This window comes from Equus quagga, chromosome 5 (genome assembly GCF_021613505.1).
Source record: "Equus quagga isolate Etosha38 chromosome 5, UCLA_HA_Equagga_1.0, whole genome shotgun sequence".
Lineage (NCBI taxonomy): Eukaryota > Metazoa > Chordata > Mammalia > Perissodactyla > Equidae > Equus > Equus quagga.
Genome location: NC_060271.1, coordinates 27,072,245 through 27,098,208, shown reverse-complemented (window position 1 = coordinate 27,098,208; position 25,964 = coordinate 27,072,245). Strand labels below are relative to the sequence as shown.

Below are 25,964 nucleotides of genomic sequence, written 5' to 3'. Positions count from 1 at the left end.
TCAAGCAAAAATAGTCTTTATTCAAATTTAATGGAAACAGGGGTCACTATACTTTGCAAGACGGGGAAAAATAAAATTAAAAAAAATTCTTTTCTTTTCTTTTTTAATATAAAACAATATAATCACAATACCAGAATATGGAACTCTACAGTTTATTTCCTATGGGTTACTGCAGGTATCAATTTTCCTCGACTGTGCTATTCACAACTTTGTTAAGTCCAAAAATATGAAACCAAAGTGGTAGGAAACTTAAGACTTAGCACTTTCACTAAATGGCATACATCAAAGGGCATCAATTCAAGGGCAAAAATGGTTGAACTCACCATACCTACCTATGTCATCATTGCAGCCTTAAAGCCGTCCAGGAACTGAGCTCCCTGTAGGAAAGGCCAGGCCTGAAAGCCAAGGCATTCTGGATATTCTACTGTGGGCCATGAGTAAGGGGGTTTCAAAGAGAAGATTGTTTTCAGTCGAGCAGGAAGGCCTGGTGCCAGGAGGCTTTACGGAGAGGAAGCACTTAGATTTAACAACTGTAGACACACCATTAGGGGAGTTAAAAATGTACAGCAGTGCCATATGTTCTACTTCGATCATTGTGCTACGGCTACCACACACGTACAAAAGACTGCTCGGGAGTCCCAGCTGCGCGCGTGGCCACTCAGGACCTCGAGTGGGACCTGGACCTGGAGCGGGAGGGCGGCCTGGACGCAGACCTGGATCGGGACCTGGACCGAGATCGGGGTTTGGAAGCAGACTTTGACCTGGAGCGTGATTCCGATGGAAGGTTTGGTTTTGATTTGGAATTGGACCTCGACCTGGACCGGGTCTCCGGATTGGCGCCAGCATCCTCGCTCTCCCCTCGGCCTTCCCTCTGGCCGGACTCGGACTTGGCATGTTCTCGCTCCTTGGACGCCGAGCGGGATCGCGATCGGGACTGGGAGCGGTCGGTGTCTTCCTTCTTCTTCTTTTTGCTGCTGCCGGACTTGCTGTCTCGCTTGCCGCCCCGTTTTCTGCTCCTCTCACTCTTGCTGTGGCTGCGGCTCCGGCTGCGGCTCTCCTCCCTGCTTCTCTTCCTTCCCTTCCTCTTATCCTTGCTTTTGCTGCGACTCCTGCTTCTGCTCCTGCTGCCGCCTTTGCTCCTGCTTCTGCTCCGGCTCTTGTGCAGGCTTTTCTCCTGACTCCGGCTCTTCTCCTTGCTCCGACTCCTGCTCACACTCCCCCGCTTCTCCTCCTCCACTCTCCTCTCCTGACTCCTGCTTCTACTTTTACTCTTGCTTTTATGCCTGCTGGGACTCCGGCTCTTGGATTTCCCAGTGTTGTCGCTGTTCTGGACCTTCTCTTCGGCTTGGTCTTTGCTCTTGCTGCGGCGCTTGTCCACGCTGCGGCTGCGGCTGCGGCTCTTGTCATCCTTGCTGGGGCTCCTGCTTTTCTCCTTCTTGCTCCGGCTCCGGCTCTGGCTGCGGCTGCGGCTCTTGCTCCGGGAATGGGAGCCTGACCTGAAGAGAGACAGGGACGTTACGTCACATGAGACCTCAGACTTCATGCTAATCATGAGATGACCAAAGGATGTGGAGCTTTTGCCCCACAATCGAATGCAGGGCTTGCACTGCACAATGATTGCTTTCTGAACCCCCACAATTCCAGTCCAGAGCCAGAAAGACGGGGGTGAGGGAAGACTGGTAACATGATTAAAACCAAAGTGGGAATGGGACGGTGTTACCTGCCGACCTCCTCAGTTACACCCGGAAGACCTACCTGGACCGGGATCTACTCTTAGAATGACTGCTTTTGCTGCTGCCGCTTCGGCTTCTGCTCTTGCGAGAATGTCTGCTTCGAGAGCGAGACCTAGGGGGACAATATATTTCTTTAGTATCTGCCGACAAAAGGCTAGCTGAATAGAATCAACTAAGACTTTTTTTCATTCAAAAAATATGTAGGGCGCTGGCTGCATCCACGTACAAAGTTGGAAGAGAACTCTCCTCTGTGCTCTAGGCCCAGATCCAGTCACCTGCAAACATTCCACCTGGATGGCTTGCCTAAGACTCTGAGCATCTCCAGTCCTGACCCACTTTCCCCTAGACCAGCTCTTTTCGCTGGGTTCCTTCCTTAGTTCAACCAATGCCACTGTTATTTACCCCATTCCTCATATGAGAAAACACAGCCATCCTTGACTCCTCTCTCCCTCATCCTCTTAAACACTCAGATTCTGCCTCTTATCTCCCCGTCTGCTTGTTTCTGCTGCCGCCCTCCTGAGAAAGCCACCAGGGTCTCTCTCCAGGTCCCACAAGAGCCCCCTGACCAGCCTTCCTGCACACACTTTTGCCCTTTACTCATCTATTCACCTCACTGTGAACAGACAGCCATTCTAAAAAGATACACTTCAAGCTTAAAAAAGTCTTTAATAAGCCAACACTGTGGACTCTCTGTATCATTTCCTACCAAAACCAAACAGGGGTCCTGGGGGAAACAACTAATTCCAGGTGTAGGGCAAGAAATGCACAAGATGGGACTAGAACATCTCATCGTGACAGAGGGAGGGAAACTTTCAAAGATTTCTGGGCATGATCATCTATGAAAGGACTCTTGCCAAAAATGTTTAATCTGTATCTCATTCATACCTCTCTAGATCTAACTTCCGGTTTACACGAAGTTCAGCAGAAGTACAAGTTCAATGATACTGAGAGGAGACAAATTCAGAATGTAGGAGCATATTAAAGAAAAACCAAACACAATAAAACTAGGAAAAGTAAATGTCATGGAGGGAAGAGGGTAGGAGGGGCTGCTTCAGACTGAAGAGACCTAACAATGCCTTGCAATGCATGACTGCACTGGCTCCTGTGGGGGAAAAATGCAGCTATAAAGACATCCACGGAACAATTGGGGAAATCTGAAAATGGCCTGGACATTAGATGACTTCATGGAATCACTGTTAATGTTCTTAGTTTAGAAAATGGAAGTGTGTTCATCCTCATTTCTGGAGACATATGCTGAAGTATTGAGGGGTGAAGTGTCATTTTAAGTGCTACAACAAAATAAATGTAGAGGGTATGTGTATAAATATACATGCATACATACATACATAGAAAAAGATGCAGAAGGCAGCAAAATGCTAACAAGTGTTGAATTAGAAGGAGGTATACAGGTGGACTATTCCTTCTACTTTTATGTTTAAAAATGATAATAATAAAAAGTCTGGCGAGATATCTAGTAAAGCCCATTCAAACAGAAAACAAACAAAGACAAAAGATTTTGAAGACAGAGGAGCCAACCTGATGGGCTTCCAATGACCAAAGAACAATTATTTGAGCATAAAAAATTTATGACTGCAATTGATCAAACATTACATATGTAACATCCAAGAGTCATCACCACCTTTGGGGATTGCTAGGGCACACTTAATATTCTGAAAGTTGGTAATAAAAGTATCAAATTTTTATTTTGCATTTCCTATAAAAATTACATTTTAAGGTAGCAAAGAATGGATGAAGGAAATGATCTTTTATAGAATTACAGCCTTTAAATACAGAAAGAATGAGAAAATTAGAAAGTCACCATTTTGCAACCACTAATGAATGGCTCCAGGTAATGATGACCAACAAATGCCAAAAGTATTAGGTGGAATGTTGATGCAGAACTTTATAAGGGACGACTCAGGCTGACAACTCCTGAACACTCTGATGCATGTTATCATCACTCAAAGTGGGACACGCAGACACCACATAAGCGATGCAGCAGGAAGTACAAAGTACCACTTAGGAAGAGGACCTGTGAAAAGACTTCCCTTACTCTAAATGCCTCAGCATCCGACTATGAGTTTACAGGAAATATGGGGGACAGGATAAAGGGGTGTGCTAAACATCATCACAGGGATGCAGTCAGCAAACCAATTACAGAAACATCTTCAAAACAGATCACTGTGTCTTCAACAACTAAATGTGTGGAAAATAAAAAGAGTGAAGAAGGATGTATCAGTGATTAAAAGGAAAATTAAGAGACAATCATCCAATCATAATGTGTAGACCTAGTTGGGATCCTAATATGAACAAACCAACTGCAAAAGTACACATCTGAGGCCACTGGGGAACTGTGACAACAATTTTGCTAACAGCACCATAATGTCACTTAAAAAGTTAGAGACACACACTGAAGTATTTACAGGTAGAGCGACAGGGTGTCCAGACTTGCCTTAAAACAACGCAGCAGGAAGGGTGATGAAACAAGACTGGCGAAATGAAAAGGACTGAAGCTGGAGGGGTGACAGGCATGAGGGGGTTCAGAGTTCATTAAACTATTTTCTCTAATGCTTATATACTTGAAATTTTCCAGAATAAAAAGTTAAAAAACAGTAAAATCTAAAATGCTTCCAAGTCTCTAATGACTTCCCACTGCTTAAAGCCCTTCCCTGGCTTTGGCTCAGCAGGATCCAGCCCTTCTCTGCCTCATCTCAAGCCACTCTCCTCCTGCCTCCCTCTTTCCTCCCTGGAGGCCTTCAAAAAAAGCTGTTCTCTCTGCTAGAAAGGTACTTATCCATTCTCTGCCCACTGTCTCCAACTTATCCTTGAGGGCGCAGCTTCCATGACATGTCCCTCAGGAAGCCTTTGCCAGCTCTCCAGCCTACTTGTGCTGTGTACCTTTCCTTTCACACACTTAACACAACGGTAATTATTTGCTCAGCGCCTGTTTTCTCCTCCACTAGACTGAGTTTCATGAGGGCATGGGCCATATTTGTCTTGTTCACATAGTGCCTGGCCAGTTTGCAGAATAGCTGCCGAATAAGACAAAACCTCCACTCTTGAGTAGCTGGACCAGTGGCCATGTTTGCCCCCAGTAACGGTGTGATCTGGGGGACCCAGGAATAAACGCAAAAGCAGGTCACTGAGACCTGCCTCAGAGAAAGGCCTTTACTTCTATTTGTACTTATGACATAAGAGTTCAAGAGTTTTACAAATAAATGCTCAGTTCAAAGTTCCAAGTTGTTGAACCAGATGGAACCATGGTACTGAGAATCCAAGAGGAGAAGGAAAACGGACTGTCTGTGTATTCATTAATGAATTTACTGTGAGTGCCAACACACAAAGACATCAACAGTACCTCGAGTGACTCCGGCTCCTGGAGTAGGACCGGCGTCGTCTAGAACCGGGCTTGTCTTCAACTAATCTGATTTTTCTGCCATTGACTTCAGTTCCATCTAACTTTTCCAAAGCTCTTTTCATATCAGAATAAGACACAAATTCAATCACCCCTTCATTTTTGCGACCCTTGTGAGCATCTGCATACGTCACTTCTCCCGCCTGACGCATATAATCCTAAAGAAAAAAAAAATCCCCAAATAAGTTAAGACACATTCTTCTAAAATATCTGACACCATCATCATAATGAAAGTTCTTCCTTTCCTTTAGGAAGAATGATGGCTTTCACCACAATGAAGTCTACTGTTAAATATTTCCATCTCCACACCAACCACTTCTTTAAAGCCTCAGGCATTAAGCAGGTGGTAGAGACAACAAATGAATATTTAACTGTTCTTTTAAAGTGATGTGTGAATATAAAAATTTTTAGTTAACTATCATTTCCTCAATTTTATAGTGGCAAATTCTTTACTTATAGAAGCTTTAGAAACTCACGTCACTACATTTAAGTCAGGTCTTTTAGATTTCATTATAAATCCATGTTTGAAAACATATACTGACAAATACCAAAGGTAAAATATAAACAAACCCAAAGACAGATTATGAAATTAGTAGCCCAATTTTATCTAAAATTGTTTTCACATTATCTCTGCAGAACAAATGAAAGACAAAAAGGCAACAGAATAGCAGTGTCCAGCTTTGGCTGCAGTGATGTGACGAAGTGTGTCCCATCACTACAATAAGCCTCTTTCCTCACTCTCTTTGAGGACTTAACACAATCCAACGAGAGAACACCACTGACACACTGGATAAATACTGAAGGGATATAGAAAGAAGAGGAGATAGGACCAGTGTTTGAAAAGAAAATGCAATTTGGATAAATTTAAAAGAGAGACTTATGGCCAATTTCTCCATACTTCTTTAATATATGATATACACTCAGTACATATTTGTGGAATGATTAAATGAATATTCAGTAGCAGTTCATTGTTGTTATTGCTTTCCTTCCCACGTTTTACAAAGTTAGAAACATCGAACATACGCCATTTGATACTATATCTTTGCTCATTGCATCAAAAAATGTTTACATGTGTTAACAAATAATAATCTTCATAATGAGTGTGCCCAATACTTTTTCTGAGGATTTCCCAATTGTTGGAACTTTCAGATTATATATGGTCTTCTGCTATTATTCACAATCCGGCAATGAATATTTTCATACAAAAATTTCTTTACTTCAGTTGAATTATTTGCAGGAATGGGGATTCCGGGTAAAAGGCAGGGAGCCCACATAATTTATCCTCCAAAGTGGGATATATTTGGGAGTGAATAAGGATATATTAAGTTATGCCAAGACTGGGACCGTCCTGGGCAAGCTGAGACATGATAACTCTGGTTGTTACCACTTTTGTTTATACTGCCATACTTCCAAATCAATAACAGCAGCAGCTAACATATTGAGTGTCTGTTACATGACAGGTGTGATTTAACTAATTTAGTCCTAATTATAACCACAAAAGGTAGACACAATCATTATCTCCACTTTACAGAAGAGAGAAGTGAAATACAGAGATGTTAAGTAAACTGCTCAAGGTCACTCAGGTAGTAAGTGAACGTGCTGGGGTCTGAACATAAGCAGTCAGACTTCAGAACCTGAATTATTAATACTACCCCACACCATGGGTGAAACTACCAATTCTCAATGCCACCAGAGGTATACTACTATAAAAATTTCATCTCAATGCCATCATCATTGGGTGTCATGAATTTACACGTTAAAAACTAACAATATCCCTAAATTTGCTTTATTTTGCATTCTTTTCATTAACAGCTAGCATTCATTGTGCCAGAAACCATTCTAGGCTTTCTTTTTTCTTTGAGGAAGATTGGCCCTGAGCTAACATCTGTGCCTATCTTCCTCTACTTTACATGTGGGACGCCTGCCACAGCATGGCTTGATAAGCAGTGCGTAGGTCTGTGCCCGAGATCTGAACTGGTGAACCCCGGGCCACCAAAGCGGAGCAAGTGAACCTAACCATTGTGCCACCTGGCCGGCCCCCATTCTAGGCTTTTCTTTTTAATAAAAATGTATTCAGTTCTCACAATAACCTTGAGTAGAAATGATCATCAGTCCCATTTTATAGTTGAGGATTATGAAGCACAAGAGGAAAGTAACTTGCCAGAGTAAAATCACTGAGCAGGGACTCAATCCAGGCAGGTGGACTCCAGGGCCCTGCCCTTAAGGCTGCCTTGACTTACCGGGAAATCTGCTCTCCTAAGACTGAAACGACCAAAGGTACAGAAGTATAAAACCAACTGAGGATACTGGCTAGGCTCCATTTTAACCAAAAATTTCAAAGTCTTTCCAGTTTCTACTCAACATTTGGGTGGAAAGGACTCAGAATACAGGAGTCCTTCCTTCAGTGAGTGTAATCTTGCTGGCAGACACTCAGTAAGGGGCTGCTATGTGCTGACAACCAACACAATGCACTAGAAAAAATGCCAGCTTATCCCTAGTCCCAGCTCTTCTGCTTAAGAACTGTGTGAGCTAACTTTTTCTGAATCTCACCTTGTTATCTGAAGACTGCTTGGAGTAAATTTTAAAAAAGAAAAAAGAAATAAAAATGCTTTGATAAGTTAAAACTATATGAATGTAAAGGATTCCTAACTGCTTTTTGCTGACCCTAAACACACTCACTCATTTTGCTAGAGATGACTTGAGTAATCACGGACTAAAAAGAGAAGTGAGCTGGGAAAAGTCTGAATTTTCCTTTACATTTGTCCTCCTAAAGACCAGCCAGGTTAAGACACTACACAATTAGCTTTTCTTCCCTATAGTCCATTTTCACCAATGAGTATCTACACTGGAAGCCAACAAAAACTTGCATATTACAACCAATGTGGCAGGAAACAACAGTGGTTGCAACCTTTCCTTTTATTGGTGAAAGTACACTGGCATCTCTCCACAGCATTCTCTACAGAGGAAAATGTCACATAACATAGGTTGTCCTCAGAGCGATGGTCCCATAATGGACAGGAGTGAGACTGTGATGCCTTCTGTACTGCTATGGAACCTTTAACTGGAGAATTTCTGAATACTTTGGGAAAGCTTTCAAACATATAATACCACTACATTCCGTGTATGCCTGGGCCTGCATAAAATTACTTCTTTCCCAACCTCGACTCCTGCCCAACCTTATCCCAGAAGGTTAATGGGGCCCAAACCTTTAGGTCTTGCCAGCTGCACCGACTTGACAAATTCTCCACAATAAGTCTGTATTCTGTGCGGGTAGGAGGGCCATATTTATCTCGGCCACTTCTTCTATAACCATATCCACCTTTGGAAAGTTCAAAGGGATAAGCTTATTTCAATGGAGGAAAAGGAAAAAATGATACAGCATACATTTCCCTTAAATATACCATTTACCGCCCCCCCAAATACCACATATATTTTAACTCTATCCCCACCCTTACTTCTAGATTTTTTTTTAAAAAAGCCATCAACTAAACATGAAAATTTAATTTACAAAGTTGTAAGTATATATATTAATATTTACATTTAAAATTAACATGCATAAATTAAAAACTATTAACAATTTAGAAATAAGTAACCGAATTATTAAATCAGTTACTGGTGTTACTCACAGTGATTAAAGTTTTTGTGAATATTTTATGTGAAAAAAAGATTTTCAGGCACCTATTTCAGTTTAATCTCATCTGTGTCTAACCCTTGGGATCCTCACCACCCAGGTCTAATGGGGAAAGGTTGCGGTCGTCACATGGCTTCCTGTTTTTGGTCAGCCAAGGGCCACAATGGTTCAAAGAGCCACGCATGGAAAGGTAACCCAAGGTCAGCAAATGGAACAGGCAGTCATCTTAGCCTCAAAGGATTCTTTTAATTAAAACATTGAGGTCTTTGTTAAATCTATGTTAAACAATTGCATTACAGAGGAAAAAAAACAACACAAATACACATCATTAAACATAATTATAAAGTATTAAAACAAGAAAATTATGTCATTAATTTAATTAAAATTAAACAAAGATATTTGCAATTTTACATTTAAAAAGATACATAATTTATAAAACAAACGGCTTAAATATCAATACATTTCAATGTAACAATTAGTTACTTTAAAAATTAACATTTAATAACAAAGGCATGTCATTGATACAAATGCCCTTTAAATGCTTACTGCGTCCAGAACCGTAACTGCCATCTCGACGTGGGCCTCGGGCATGCTCAACAATTACTCGCTCACCACAAAGGTCTTTGCCATTCAGTTCATAAACAGCATCATCTGCATCACGCAGATCATCAAACTCCACAAACCCGTATCTAGGAGAGAGCAAACCAAATCCTGGTTGGCACCACTCTGACATCCAGCTGTACTAACATTAAAGAGAAAGCAATGAGGTTCATGCTTAGCAAAGGTTAGGTGGGTTGTGCAAACTAAGGGTCAACTTTCTCTTCCCTTTAGCTGAAACCACTTTCCTTTGTGCCGAGAGGTAATGCAAGAGGATAGGGCGACTCCTGTCTCTCTAGTAGGAGGCTTGCTAAATATAGAGATCATTTCTTTCGTTCCCTAAGTAGTTGGTGGCAACTGGAAAGACCTCCACAGGGATGCTTGGTATAAGGTATCAAAATATATAATCCTACAAGATTGAATATTTGCTCTTTCGAATCACATAAAAACTCATCTTTTTTAATTTCAGCCCAAAAGTGATATCTTAGAAAACAATAAACCTACATTCAGGTACTGTGTCTTAACTGTTAAATAATGTTTGGAATAAAATACCAGGTTAAAAAAAAAAAATCACAGTACCTTAAATCTCCTCTGTGAAAGAAAAAAAATTTTTAAAGTTCCTGTTTCTCTACCTAAACAAATTAGTCACAAGTCAATTAACTGTTCTAGAAATTATCAGTGAAATTAATTTGGAGCTATTTACTTCCTCAAGATATTACAAATTCATTTCCATGAGGTTTTAGGTAGGGTAGAATTCCCTAAAATCTATCAACAACTGTACAAACTTCTGTACATACTGCTAGGAATTCCCCAGCAAGGAGGTTTGGTGGTTTAACCCATATCTGAAAGAAAACAAATCCCCCAAAATTCCTATTAATGCCTGTTAAACCGTACAACCTATAAAACTAAAGTGCAAAATTTGTAAGATATTTATAAGCAAGGTTAAACAAACACCCTATAAACTATGTTATCAATAAACTTTTAGTTTGGTCTAACACAGCTGTGAAAAGTCTAGCTCTGTGACCACTGCCTGTATTTAAAAACCAAAACCATCTTAATGATCATACTTAATCACAAAGGAAAGTTACAAGCAATGTCTTCAAACCCTAACAAAGCTGTGTACGCAGGCAACACTGACTAGCGTTCCTCTGTGTCTAACCACACTGGAACTAAAAACAGCTGATGAGACTTGCCAGAAGTTCATCCAGTCTGACCAAAACGATTCCATCCTTTAACATGTAATGCTGCGCTCAGCAACACATTAAGTGAGAACTCAGAATTTCAGAATTTTTTCTTTACTAAACTAAGTTCCTTTCAAACAAAAGTCTCTCAAGGTGACAATGTACAGCTAACAACTTTGGAGGATTTTTTATGCTGAGATGTCTATAAGTGGCATTCAAACTTTAAGAGTCACTGAACCTCAACTCCATTAAAAAAATCTAACACAGACACACCCAGTTGTTTAATGGGAAATGTTTTGCAGGAGCACAATTCAGAAGCCACCTGGCTCAATTTATGGACTATGAAGTCTTTAAAACATGCTTCCATAGGCTGGAACTGCTAAGTAGCTTACTAAGAATGATTTTGAACATGATGTCATGTTAGACAAAGCAAGCAAAGCCTCTCCAAATCACTGACTTACTATGTTAAAAAGTGCTTTACAGTCACTATAAATCTATAAGAGATAATTTATGGCAACTGCTTTTTCCTCTCCTAAATAGAGTGGGTCATCAGGAAAGCTATACTATCATTTTCAGAGGAAAAAAAGTAAAAAGCAAATAAAAAAATTAAATCTAACTACTTTCTAAATAGATCATAAAATACTCCCCCACCCTGAAAAGTAACTGCCTTAGTTTAATTGTCTAGACTGGTCATAGGTCTGTTTTGCCATAGCATCACTGCCCTTGGCACCATATGAGAGCCTAATGCCAAGCAGAGAGGGATGAGAGAAAACATTCAACATGGGCATGATGAAACGGCCTCCGCTTGCCTCTAAGAGTTACGCACTGGCTCGGCACCATTCAATGGCCCTAACTCATCTGATGGGATTTCAGAAAGACAAGATAGACTCCTGAAGATTAAACAAATAATTCACAGGGACATCCAAACAGCTTTCTTCAAAATAATTAGGGTTTACAACTACTCGAGGGTCAGAGAATGCAAGACCCTAAGCTCTGCAAGTCATCTGCAATAGAAAGCCAAACTTCTGTTAATAACAAGTGATGCTTATGTCAGACCTATTGTGGTAATGCATTCTCCCAGACTCAAATATCATCCTGTGCATGCTCATTCCATTCCAAGGCTTGCATGCAGAACTCATTCTGACCTTTGAGGGAGAGTAATGCCAATCTGTTAAGTGGAAGGCACAATTATTTAAAAACAAAAATTAATGCTCAGACAGACCGGCCTTTCTTTGCAGCTGAGGCTGAAGCAAGGTATATCTTGCCAATAAAATTCCTCCATGAGTTGTAGGGACCAATTTGTGTTATTAGAGGGAAATGGCCCCTACAGTCCTTCCCTAATATTTACATCTAAAAAGTCCCAACAAGCAGGTCACTTAGTAGCCACATTTTTGTGATATCCAAGTTACTTACTAAAATAGTTGAGTTGAGATCAAATTTATTTCACAGAAAAATCCTGCCTACTACTCCGTGAAAAGCCACAAAATCTACTTGGAACATTTTAACGTCAAAGTCCAGTGCAAGGATTAAATCAGGCACCAGACTGTCACTTCTCTCTGCCACTGGCATGTTGGGTGGGTTTGGAAGAGTAAATCAAATATCCTCTGCACCACAAACCACACCTGATAGGGACTTCTGTTCTGAGAGCAAAGTACAGACCAGATCAGTGTGGCCGCTTCTGCCAGATTACTATTTATTTAGATCTGTTTTACTGAAAGAATGACTTTCATTCAATAAGTAGAGTGAATGGGTTCCCCAAATAAGGCAGGAAGACCAGACAATAACAGTAAAGTGTTACTTAACATTTATTAAGTAATCTCTATATACTAGACAATGTTATTTTCTTTAATATTCACAATACCCAAGAGTGAGGTACTATTATCCCCATTTTACAGATGAGGAAACTGAGGCGCAGTGTTAAAAACTTGCATAATGAAACAGCAGAGCCGTTACTCAAAGCCAGTGGTAGAACTCCTGGCTTGTAACTCAAACTTGTGACTATTAAGATCCGAGCAGCATCAGTCGGTCTGGGCTGCAGTCCTGGTTCTGTTACAAACCAACTCTGAAAAGCACATTGAAATCACTTCATCTCTCTGGGTGTCAGTTTATCTGTGAAATGCGGAAGCTACACTACCTATCTCGAAGGCTTCTCCTAACATCAGTAGTACAGAGAAATGTTAAAATTAGTCTTCTTCTAGCCTAATGATGGGACAAGTTAAACCAATACGATAGCACCAGAGATATACAACAGTGACAGACACGGGTAATTTTAATTTTTAACATCTAAAATACTACTGTATGGGTCCCAATTTTAGTTTTATTTAAACATTTTAACTGTCTCTGAATTAAATTTTAGTGCCTTCAAGAAAGTAAAGCTCTTCCTAGTAACTAACATCAGAGAATCTTTCTAAGTTGATCTTAACATCTCTTTGTAGCAAATAATATGAAACTAATCTCTTTTCCCACAAAATACTCTCCTTTTGAATCTTTTGTCAAATTAACGAGGGATATGAAATACACACAAGCATGTATACACGCTATGTGTTGGCATGTGTATATATCTCTTGTGTGACCTGTGAATAAAGCCTCACGAACACAACCCAACACATAAATTTCTTAACTCTAGCTGCAGACACCCTTCCTCCTGTACTCTATTAAAAACACCCATCTTTCAGTAATTCTAGTATGAAAATGAAGAAGATAAAGAAATTCAGGAGAATGAATCTAAGACAAACTAAGAAATCCCTCTGTGGCACGGACTGATAACAACAAAAACAAAAACCCCTCCTATATACCCCCTCTTGCTTGACTCCCAGACGTCACGTCTTTCAACCCTTCTCCCCTATGCCTATGCCTATGTGAAAGAATAAAAAGCACGGCCAAACTATTAGACGTACAATACTTTCCAATTAAAAGAAAAACTACTTTCTTCAATGTTTCTCTGCTATCGCCCTTTCCTAAATTCTCTTCCTCTGGGTCACAATTTATCCTGACCAATTTAGTCAAAAAATGATGGGAGAGGAGTTTCCACCATTTTCTCCCTAAAAAGGTGGGTACCGTGGACTTTTGCCAAGTATAGACAGGTAACTGGACACCACAAACAAAAGCTACACTGAATTATGTGGGCTGTTCTGAACTTTAGTCCATTCTTCCGCCAGGGCCAACACTTGGGGGTTCCTCATTCCACATCTCATGTACTGCTCGGACTATCAGTCAGAACTCTGAAATGCTAGAACGGGGATGACATGTTTTTAAAACTAAAGTACTCCAAGACTTCAATTTTAGAAATGTTAATCACACTTTTCCCCAAGAATTATCATCTGAGCTTGTGCTGTTGCTAAATAGGCTTTCCCTCATCCTAATAACCCACCCCAATGGTCCCAAATACCACTCTGGACGTTCTACTGAAGAGGATGTGGAGTTTATCTTACCCCTCTTGGAAAGGCTTAGGGTCATTCCAAACATCTTCACTGAACAGGGAGACGGGAGAAAAGTCCTCTCTGAAAAACGATGAGCGCGACCTGCTCTGGAGGTATACTGATCAGTGGCTAACTGGGCAGGGCATGGCTCAGGGGGTGTCCAATACCAGCTAACGGATGGGGAGTGGATACAGGAGCAAGGGAAAGCAAGCCTCCATGCGTGTGCCTGCGGTCACCCACCAACACTGCTTACCGAGGGGCAGGCCTTGGATGTTCTCTCTATAAGAAAAATTTGCCCCTTTCCACAGTGGATCTCTGCTCACCTTTGTCCTAAAACTGTGCCACATGCTTTTCTTTGAATGTGGACATGACAGTCCTCAGCCAACCATCAGCAGGATGTGAGTTTTGTTTTCCCAATGTGGTGAGCCATTCCCACATTCACTCATTTTCCTTGTAAGAACCGAACCTCTCCATGGATGGTCAGGATTAGGGATGTTGCTGTAGCCAAGGAAAAATTTTCATCTGTTGAAGTTAACCCATGGGGTGGCTTGAACCCTCAAATTAGGGTTAATAGCACTGTACTTTAAGGGCAGAACCCTTAAATCTACCCTGAAAGAAATGGCATTCAGTGAACAGGAATCAAACAGCTTTCTTTCAAAGCACTCAGTGTTTGTCCTACGCTTCAGCCAACTTGGTGTTATGAGGTGAAAAAAGTTAGGACAGGATAGTAATAAAACACAGTAATTCTTGCTGTCTGCATAAAGTGCTTGGAAAACTGCAGGAAGACACTTCCGCAACCCACTCTCTAAGTGCTCAGGTGAGGCCAACTCAGAAAAGCTTGTGAGCGAGAACTGTAACTTCTCCCAATTCCAAAGGTCTGCGACATCCCAGGGGAGGCAGTGGTCTGGCCCTCCACGTAGAATTAACCAGCGCCACAGTCACTGCTCTGGGTCACTGATTATGGTTGTAATTTGACTTTCCCAGTAACAGTGGGTTGTTTATAACCCACAACTAGGAACTCCTACCATGTGAAGTAGGTTCCTGAGACCCTTTCCTATCCTGAGACAGGAAGGAGTGGCTCTGGGCATTCTGGCCTCTCTTTCTTTAGCCTCAGAGGAGGGAGGGCCATCAAGGCCACCCGGAGAAGGTGGATGACTTACCCGTGCTCACTGAGTGGCAGAGCTGGGGTGCGACTCCAGGGCTCACCAGTACCCAGTCTGGGGCTCTTTTCACGTCGGCACACTGGCAGTTCCCGCACACCAAGAGCTCTCTGATTAGAGCTAGTATGGATTCCTGGTCTGCAAACGTTGGCCACAGCTCAGTCTGCACTTGATCTTTCCCCACCTTCAAAGAAGAAAACCTACCTCATGACTTCTCTCTTCTGGATCCCTGACCATCTAATTCACTCCCAACCACCTTTGACCATTCCACTCTAGCTGCCCAGTCTAGTTCTACAGTTTTCTCATTCTGCTGGGCTCAGGGCTGGCTCCTCCTGCTTGATCAATTTACTTAATTCTAGGATATGGCTATTTGTATTTACTCCCCCTGTCTCTTTACATGTAGTAGGGAAAGTCCGCTGCTCTATCATTCTCTTGCTCAGAGGTCTAGAATGACTCCTAAATCTCTTTGTTTGTCTCACTCTCTAAAGCTGGAATGACTTGAATGCACAAGGTGAATCACGTCAATCTTCTTCCATATTCTTGAGGATTTCTCTCTCACGAAGTCTCAGAAACCTGCCTGACGCCAATCATTTTAGCATTTTTTTTAGCTTGAGCACTTCTACTCAATTACATGGTTTCATGATGTTTTTGTGGCCTTTCAAGCCACGTTCTTTTTTCTTTGTGTTTATTCTCTCATTTGATTATCAGCTCTTTAATAGTAATAACAAAGGCTAATATTAGCATAGTGCCTGGCACATAGCAAATAATTATCCATAACACTTCATTATTCCTCATAACATATGTGAAGAGTGTACTATTATCATTATTATTTCCATTTTATAAATGAGAAGACTGAGGCTTGGAGAGGCTAAGCAACTTGCTCACTGTCAAGGAGCTCTTAAGTGGGTATAGCTGAATTTGATCCCACATCCACCTGACTCCAAAACACAAGCTCTTAACTACAAGGTCGCACCGCCTCTGTAAAGGCAGATGCTTCTTCTCTCCTATAGTCCAAGGACAACTCTTTTCATTCAACAAATGCTGCTGCCTGACTTGATAATCTAACTTCAGAAAAACCGGGTTGTACTAAAGTTTTTTGATCTAGTGGGGTAAAGACTCCAGAGAAAATACAAACTGATCTTGGGGCAGGGTGAAGCACCTCTAAGCTTGGGATATGTGACAACCAGGTTACATTCACTCTTGTCTTTTGGTTCCCATTAGCCAGTGTCAGCCATCTGGTCCTTCCGAAAACATGTGTGGGTTCAGAACATAACAGACTAGAAGAATAGAGGAGAAATAAGATTATTCTGTGCAATCCCCATCCTGGAGGTCCCATATCAACCCCTGGAATCTTTTTTTGGTTTTTAAGGCTCAGCAAAAATTACACTACCATAGAGATGATGGAGAGCTGAGCCTAGAGATGGTGGATATGAATGGATATTGACAATATTATGTATTAAGAATGCATTCAATTAGTTTTGTAAGGAATGGTGACTAGATCATAAAAGCATGGATGGTGGGGGAAAAAAATGACCAGAAATCAAAGAATACTATAAGGTTTACAGACTTTCAACTATACAAGGATTAGAGCAGCAACCAGAAAAGTACTTTGCAGATGATAAGCATTTAAGATCTGATTTAATTCCAAACTACTATTAACATGACTACTCTAGCCCACCAGGATTCTTTCCTTCTTCAAATTCCTTTGCAATAACTCTCACAACTCTGAGGTTTACTGTTAGCTCATAGAAGAAACTAAGATTTAGAGCAGTTAAGTAACTTGCCAAGGTTACCCAACACTTGGGATTCTTCAAACCCTAACCTAAAATCCACATTCCCCCACCATGTTCTATTGCCTCGTAAACACCAGTGGAAAGAAATGGTCCGTAAGAGCAAACACTGTTTGAGAAACATAAGCTCCAGGAGCACAGAAAATCAGTGTCATCAAATTATGTGCATTAACACAAATGCCCACGTGAATATTAACATCTTATGAGAAATATTAAATGGTAAGAAAGATCATTTCTGCATCTAATGTGTACTAATATTAATAAGTTGTGAACATTTACTCTCTAAACTATTAGTGGAACCAACCCTATAAATTAACTATCAACATTTTAACATCAGTCTAGGAAAAGAGAAAAAGATAAATCATTAAGAAAATACCAGTCCATCTCTAAAGGAACATTCACATATTGGGGTGAGGAAAATAGAACAGAAAAAATCATTATTCTAAAAACTAAGTGATAAAACAAAATTCCTCCAGAATAGCAGGAGATAGAGAAGAGTCTGTATTAAACTCAAATTTAGTCTTACTTTGTAATTGTTCTATGGGCCTATCTAGATGTCCATTTGTTTCAACTATCCAAAACTGTTTCAAAAAGGAACTAAGGTTGCTAAGCTATTTCACTTTTACTAGGCTGCCATCTTATTTCTACCCTACAAAATGGGACCACCCTCAGAAAGTGATATACTTGCAAAGAGTTTGTGGATCAAACTATCACAACCTCCCTGTCATAACTAAATGTATTACTTTGACATTTGAAAGCCAAAGGTTTCTTTCCTTAAAGGTCACAAACACAATCACACCTGTGTCCATTTCAATTTTCTGACACTTATCAATCTTAAGGGTAAATGAAATTAAAAGGTCTCACAAGAAAAGAAGGTCAACCATTCCCTGATGACACAGTAAAGTTCATGAAGACTCAGTCACAAATTAAAAACAATTAAAAAAACTCAGGAGATGAAAGTCATATTACCAATTTAGAATAAAACTCTTGGGACATAAGATAGAATTACCGTAATCTGCTACCCGTACTTAATGAAATAAAAGTTTACACTCAGCAGACAGCACTACCTGATTCCACACCAAAGCTACAAACAAAACTGGTTCGTACTTACCTCTAAAATGATACTACCAGTGGGGTGGCAGGTGTTAAAGCCTTTTAGTGGTTATGCCTCTGGGGCCATCTTGGCTGTTCTCAAGTCCCTTATAACCTCCCCCCCCACAGTCTGTGGGCTGCAGTCAGTTTCTTTTTTATTTTTATTTTGGTTAAAGATGCTACTCTTTATGCTATTTCTTGGGATGCCCTTCCCTTGAAATTGGCCACTTCATATTTTAACAAATTATTCAAATTCTTTTAACATTAATGAATCAACAGCTTCATTTCATCCACATGCAGTAACTCTTCTCAAAGTCAGCGGTTCCGGTCTGTGGTTCCTGACTCCTGGGCCTGAGCCTCCTACTTGCTTCTTTTATTCCTGAAGGCTAAATGCAAACCTCCCTCCTTCAGTCTCACCCCTTTCTCTAGGTCTTGGAGGTCTGTTTACAAAGCACCCGCCATCCCCTCCTTTCAGGCATCCAGGCCTAAAGACATGGGCTGTGGTGGAGGGATAGCCAGTATCCTTTAAGTGCTTCTTTAGGTATCATCTGCAGCTCAGAGACCTCTAGATTTTCACCTCAATACATCTGAAAGGTCATGTAGGGCATTTCCTCAAAGTATGGGCATATAAATTCAGAGCACAATCTGATCCCTCACCTTGGGGGTACTCCGAGAGCAGACAGCCCCAGCAATCATATCAGGACAGAGATCACTTACTTGCACAAATCCTACCCTGGTCAGCCGTGACAAAGCTGACACCACCTTAACAGCTCTTCAAAGAGTAGCCCGAGGAGGAGAATCGCTAGCAGTCTCCGTTCAGGGCCAACGTACCACCTGTCTCACTTTTGGCAGTAACTCGTCAGCTTGTTGGAAGCCTCTGCAGAAACACTCAAGACTGAACAGGCCGTGGGACTTGAACTACCTTCTCACCCTTGGAGGCAAGTCCCAAAAGGGTAAGACTGAACCACCTGGAAGGAAACAGCATGAGAGAAGCTTTGACTGACACCGCTCATGCTGTATCTGGCATGTGAATAACAAAGATCTTCAGTTTCTGGAATTGGCCATAACTCATTTTGTAACCTTGGGCCAGTCACTTAGTCGCCCCATGCCTCAGTTTCCCCATCAGTACAAACTAGAGACAACACTTTGATATACTCAGTTGAAAAACAAATCATCCAAATGCACACTGTCAATATTTTCCAAAGTTTTAAAATTTCAGTCTTTACAAATCTCTAAATACCACCCCCAAAAGTATTCTCTCAGATGCATGGAGCACCTTTCTTCTGAGGAGCTCAAAGTACAATTTTCTAGTTAGATTACCTGGAAGCAGCCGAAAATACTGGGAACCCAAACCATATTTTGTCTAGCCTCCATCCTGTGAATATCTTTTAAGAAGAAACAAATACTTCGCATGGCACTTTTATTCAAACAGTAACTCAATGAGGAAGGGAGGGGCAAGACATTAAACTGAGGAACACGGGTTTAAAATGACTTGACCAAATAATTACAGGTATTGTTTATTCAATCACAAATTGACTGGGAAATCAGGACCAAGGAATGGAAGTCTCAAGCCAGGGCAATTTATGCCAGTAACATCTGCTCAAAATCGCAGTATTTTATTGTCTCTTGGCACTCACTGATTTTTCCAAACGGCAGAAATTTAAAAAATTACCTATGTCTTAGGAAAAAAAAGTAACATACTTAAAATTTTTTGAGGTAGGTTGACTTTAAAGAGACTTCAGTAGAAAAACACCTTGGTCACATTTGTAATAGTTATACTACTAATAAAACAAGGATAGAAAAACTACTTAACCCATAGTCCTATTTCTCACAATTTCTTACTTGTTTAAGAAAAAGTTCCTGGTTAAAACCCATGAAACCATTTTCACCTGGTAAATGAGCAAAGCTTTTAAACAACAGAGACACTCAACGCTGGGGAGGCTGCCATGACCAGCAGGCTCATTCACTGCTGGTACAAGGGTGACGGGTGCAGCTTTCCTGAAAGCTATTTGGCTACATGCATTGAGAGCCCTGAAAAAGTTCATTCCTGCTGTGACACATGAATTTTACTTCATAGAACGTGTCCTAAGAATGATAAAAACGAAAGTTTTATGCACATGAAACCAACACAAGGTTATTTTTAACAGCGAGAATTTAGAGACAACCTGGGAGGAATGGTTACATAAATCACAATATAGCCATACAGTGGATTTTATACAGCCATTAAAATGAAGTGTATGAGAAAGATTTTAACATGAGAGAAAAAATACATGAGAAAAATTAAGTAGAAAAAGTGGTACATAAAATTGCATAGACCTTGCCTATGTTAAAAGGATTCTTGACACTTCTTTTCTACTTTAGGTTTTTAGTGTTTTCTAAATTATCTACAATGAACCTGTATTTATTTCCTAACCAGTCAAAAAGTTATTTTTTGAAAAAGTTCTTGACTCTCTTACGCTTAGTAGGCTACATGCATGAGCCTTAAAGACTGCAAGATAACTTCCCTCATAAACAATTTTAAACATTCTAATTAAAAAATATAATATTAAAAAAATGTAATAAAGGGTAGCTGAGAGTTCAGAAAAATAGGCACTCAAACATGGCAGGTGAAAATATAAATAAATACTATTTGTCTAGAGTTATGGAAACCAACAGGTAGCAAAAGCCTTAAAAACATGTAAGTACTTTGACTCCAAAAGTCCAATTTCAGGAATCTGCCCTAAGGTAATAATTAGAAATATCCACAAAGATTTACAGAAAGGATATTTGTTACGGTGTTATAAATGCATAAAATAACAAAAAACTGAAGATGACCTACATGTCTTACAACAGTTTTAATTATGTGCCTTAAACAGCATTTACACACGGGAATACTACGCAGCCATCAAGAATCAGGTAGCAGTAGAACACTTCATGACAAAGAAAAGGACCAGGCTGTCAGGCAGGAATAGCAAAGCTACAAAACAGAATGTACAGTATGATCCTAAGCAGGGCAGGCATAAGAAGTGCATGCGCTTGTGCGTGTGTGTGTACAAAAAGGAAGTCTCAAAATGCAGACAGTGTCATCTCTGCATGATTTCCTTTCGTCTATGTTTAAAAAAACTTAAAATACAGAAAATTTTTATATCAGAAATAAATACACGCTATTTTGAAGTGTTATATGAATTAATGGGTCTGTAACTATGCACTGAACAGATTGTTCAAATGCTCCTTTAAACAAAACTATGTTTTAATCTCTTCTTAGAAAATAATAAAATTAACCCAGAACCAAATGCCTTACTTTTCCCAACATAGATTCAAAGCCTTGGTATATGTGGTTGGTTCAAATGTGACATTATTTTTGAGGGCCATGAACAAAAATGTGCTGGGGTCCTCCAAGGGAGAGTCATTGCTGTCGTCCATTAGTTGTAGCATTCCAGAAAAATGATAAAGCATTTAGCTGCTGTCTGGTGGTGGAGGAAGGGAATTTCTCACACGATTAAGAATAAACTAACAGGGGGCAGGCTCTGTGGCCAAGTGGTTAAAGTGCTGCACGCTCCCCTTTAGGGGCCCGGGTTCTCAGGTTTGGATCCCAGGTGTGGACCTACTCCACTCGTCAGCCATGCTGTGGAGGTATCCCACATACCCCACATAGCACAAAGTAGAGGAAAATTGGCAATGGATGTCACCTCAGGGTGAATCTTCTTCACACACAAAAAATAAATAAATAAACTAACAGTCAATTAACCAGAAACCAATAACTTGGAACAAAAAACTAATTATATTTCCTTCCTGGCTCTTTTAAAAGAAAAGACAAGAAAAAAAATAAGCTCCCATGAAGGATTCAGTCAAAAGAGAAAATTCCTGTGTATGTTCTGGGGTTGGCAGAGATTCATCTCAGTATCTAAGGCCTGACAATACCCTACAGAGATCGGGGACAAATCAAACAACCACTTGACTCAAGGAGAGTAACATATTTAAAAAATTAACTAAGGTATCTTCTACTCGAAGGAATTTTTAACAACGGTGAAAACAAAAACTTCCTGGTAATACTTAGATATCATGAAAATCCAATTAAACAGACTAGACCTCCCTTGAAAATTCTGGCTGGTCACAATTTCACCATAATATGAAACACAGGTTCTGAAACTTATAGCCATGTTTCCCTGCAGAGTTTTAATTCATGTCTTTAACCAACTAAAAACAAAACCAACCAAAAAACCCTCAATGATTTGGGGGTTCACCTGTCCAGCTACTAGCCAAGTAAAATAATCCTAGGATATAACTGATAAATTTTATTAACTAAAATACGGAAAAGTTAAGATATAAAGATTCATGACTGAAAGCACAAGCTTTTGTGGTAAGAGAAACTACTGCATGAAAAATCGTCTACATTTTACATGAAGAAAGTGACTTATTAACATAAAAGAAAGCCCAGAGAAGTCACAAACAATCAAAGGCAGCAAAGTTACCATAGAGGTGCGAGGCTGTCAACAGGTACTGCTGATACCCTGGGCCTCCTAGTCCCGCAGCGGCTCTTGCTGGAGGGCTCTTGCTGGAGGTAGCGTGGCAGGTACAAATGTAACAGGCCCTGAGGGGATCTGGAGTGGTCTATATGGTCCTGGGAGATCCACATCCTGTTTATGGTCCCAAACTGAACCATCTTTCTAGGAGTTCTCTAAGACAAAGGCCATCCGGATTAGGGCCGCTGGGTACAATAAAATGGCAGGCAATGAACTACTACATACGTAGGTCTTCTCCAAACACCAAGAGGGTCCATAAAATCCTCTCCTGGACCCTAAATCTCCTTTGGAGAGCTCATCTGCTTCCTCATTTGGTAAACTTTCTATTACACCACTAAGCACCTCATGACTATTTTAATAATCCTGAACTTTACTCCCAATCCTTCAGCTTATCTGTCTACTGATACACCTCACTTGAACAAATCTGAACGCTTCAACAATTCTTCAAAGCTGTGTCTGTCCAAAATCTGCTTTTGAGTTTCAATTACTAATAATCACAGTCTAGATATGTTCAAAAATGCTTTTCAGGGAGATCTACTGTGCCTTTTAGTTTCCAGGTCTATAAGCTTACATGTTGCTAAACTATGCCATCTTTTCCTTTTGTGCCAACTCCTTCCTTTCAGACTCCTTCACACTGGTGGCATCTACCTCAGTCAATTCCTGCTTGAAATACATCTATACATTGGTCCTTTGCTCAGAAGTCATTTTCCTCTGCAATGATTTCTGAATGCTGCCAGGAGGTGTGCCCATTTGGTGACTGTCATCCCTGCCTTCAAATCCCTGAAATGACTTCCCATTCCTCATTTCAACCTTGACTTTCAATCACAGATGCCACACATATCATGGTTTAGCAGCAGAAATGTAAAGTATGAATAGCTCCCTACAGGAGACCCAGGTATTTAGGGTCCTGCAAGCATTTGTCCTCTTATCTCATCGTTTGTCAGGTTGCTCAATTACTCCCCCCAGAGCCTTTGAATTCCCATCTATGATTTTGAGTGTTTAATGTAAAATCTTCTACTTCTTGTTTCTGGTTTATGTTGTTAAATTTCTAGATCCTTCATGAGATTCAGTCCAAGCTCGATTGTTTATTATTTCTCAGAACTGTCCCTTATTGGACCCCTCCTCCTCCTCAGTTATGACATACACTATTCCCAAACACTTCTCTTTCTGCATTTCAAGCCTCAGTCAATCCATTTTTCAAAGCTCATTTCAAACAAATCTTTTCAAACAAACCATTCCAAGTTTTACTTGTTTGAGTTTAAAGAGAGAGCAAGCATTTCTTAACTCAAAGTGTACATGTTATGACCGTAAACACTTAATTTACTCAAGAGCAGAGTTTTCTGCCTCCTCCCCAATTCTTCATCTTCTGCTATCACTTGAGTAACTGTGGAAAACAGACTTCATCAAATACGCTTCATGTTATCAAGCAAAAGCTGTCTCCTAATGATTACGCTCAAATCCCTCTGATTATAGCCCTCATTTATAGCCGTGAGCCATTATCTCCAATCTTCCTTTTCCTTGTGGATGAGGAAACTTAAAGAAGTTACTTGCCCACAGATAATAAGTGGTAAAAAGTTAGGATTTGACCCAGGCTTGTCTGGCTTCAAAATCCATGCTTTCCCCACAAAATTTAGTTATTCTGACAACTTAGTCGGGCTCTGAAGAAAATTGGGAGTTTTAACTTGATCTCTCAGATATATGGTATACATCACAATAACAACCCCCCGCGTTTTATCTAGTAAATTCCTTAAGAACCGAAAGCTCTATTGCACAAAATGAGTAATTTTCCAAGCCTTTTACTCTAGAAGAAATCAGTATTCATAACACTTTATTGAGGACACTTTCCTTAGTAAGAAGGTGATTCTTCCGAATGGTCAATTTGAAATGACTTTTTAACCCAACCAACAATCTGAATATATGGTAGCCACCAATTTTTCTCAAATGTGCAACTACTTAAATATCTTTCATAACTTCTCAAGTGTTAGTTGCTAGTATTACACTGGGAGTAAACTGCAGCCGTATCAGACCTGTTGCAAAGTTGGTCTTGTTTCTTAAATAAGCCAAGAGCTCCTCTAACATCCCAGGTTTAGTACCCTAAATGTCCCTCCTACTCCTTTTAATTTTCACACCCATGTCTTTGAAGGCCTACCTAACATCGCCTGGTTTTCAGAGTTTTCCCCGTTGAGTATCTTCTCCAGGCCTGACTCCTCATCTCTTTCGTTTTCCCTGAAACATGTAGCCCTTGCTGGCCCTGCGTCGCCAAAGCAGCTCAGGAATACAAGTAACAGCCCATTCCCGGGGAGGCAGTAAATTAGCAATTTCGAGTTGTGAGTCTCCGTCTCGTTAACCAGTCGACGCAGATATTAGCCAGAGTGGCCACAATTCTCTAACACATTCTACAACGACAAAGCAATTTTTTGGCAAGTTCTGAGATCGGAAACCACAGCGTGGAAACTCTGCACGGAGTCTTAAAGATAACGAGTTAAGACTTTAATTTACCCTTGCAACGGGAAGGGTGAAGGCAAGACGATACTTTCGAAACTGTCACTAGACTACTCAAACCGGAGTCTCCCGCCCAAAAAAAGGGTGGCACATGGCAAGTCAAAAAAAGGGCCTCCCTCCAGAGCTCCTGTCCCCGGGAAAGATGCGTGGTGACCGTCTGATCCATTAGACTAGGGAAGAGGGGAAAAGGGAGCAGGAAATCCTGTTTATTTCCAGCTGCCCTCAGGGCGGGAAAGGTCGGTCTCCAGCCGGAGACGAACCAGGCCCCTCTGCCGGGGCCTGAGAAGGAAAACCCAGGCCTCCCCGGCGCCCCGGGGCTGTGCCCTCCCGCCCGGAACACCGATCCCACTCGGGTTTTCCTTCTCCCCGTCCCACTCGGATCCTCCCCACCGCTCCCATTATCCCTCCACCACCCCCACCCGCGCAGGCGCAGTGGGGACCGGGCCTACCCGCGCCCCCGAGGCGCCGCGACTATGGCGGAGCCGGAGCAGGCCGGTGCAGCTCCGTGCGGGGCAGGCGCCCCTCTCCCGTCCCCGCGGCCTCCCCGCCACCGCCGGGGCGCTGTCCCCACCCGGCCGGCCTCTTCCGCCCTCCTCACCCGTTCTTCAGATCCACCTCCAGGATCTTCCCGTAGCCCTTAAAGAAGCGCTCCACATCGCGCTCCCGGGCCTGGTAGCTCAGGCGGCCGATGTACACCCGCGGCATCCCGGCAACGGCGGCTTGGCCCGGCCCCAGCCCCCTTAGGCGGCGGCCGGCGAAGCGAGAGCGCGGCGGCGACGGCGACGGCGGCGGCGGCAACGGGCGGACGGCGGGACGGACGCAGCCGAACCCCGGCGACGTACACGAGCACGCAGCTCACGAGCGCGCGCCTCCGCCTCCCCCGCCCTTCCCGCAGGCGGAGGGTAACGGGAGGGAGCGCGCGTTCGCTTCCCGCCCGGCCAA

The 25,964-nt window shown here is 41.5% G+C and overlaps 1 protein-coding gene across 1 annotated transcript; it reads right to left on the bottom strand.

The window, feature by feature from the left end:
* On the bottom strand, positions 1-25,870 carry SRSF4 (serine and arginine rich splicing factor 4). Its single transcript, XM_046663303.1, has 6 exons — positions 25,621-25,870; positions 9,326-9,468; positions 8,355-8,467; positions 5,092-5,306; positions 1,756-1,845; positions 1-1,496 (listed from the first exon to the last, which is right to left on the bottom strand). Exons 1-6 carry the CDS (start codon positions 25,725-25,727, stop codon positions 659-661), a joined length of 1,506 nt encoding a protein of 501 aa, XP_046519259.1. The 5' UTR covers positions 25,728-25,870; the 3' UTR covers positions 1-658.
* Positions 25,871-25,964: the final 94 nt, after the last annotated feature.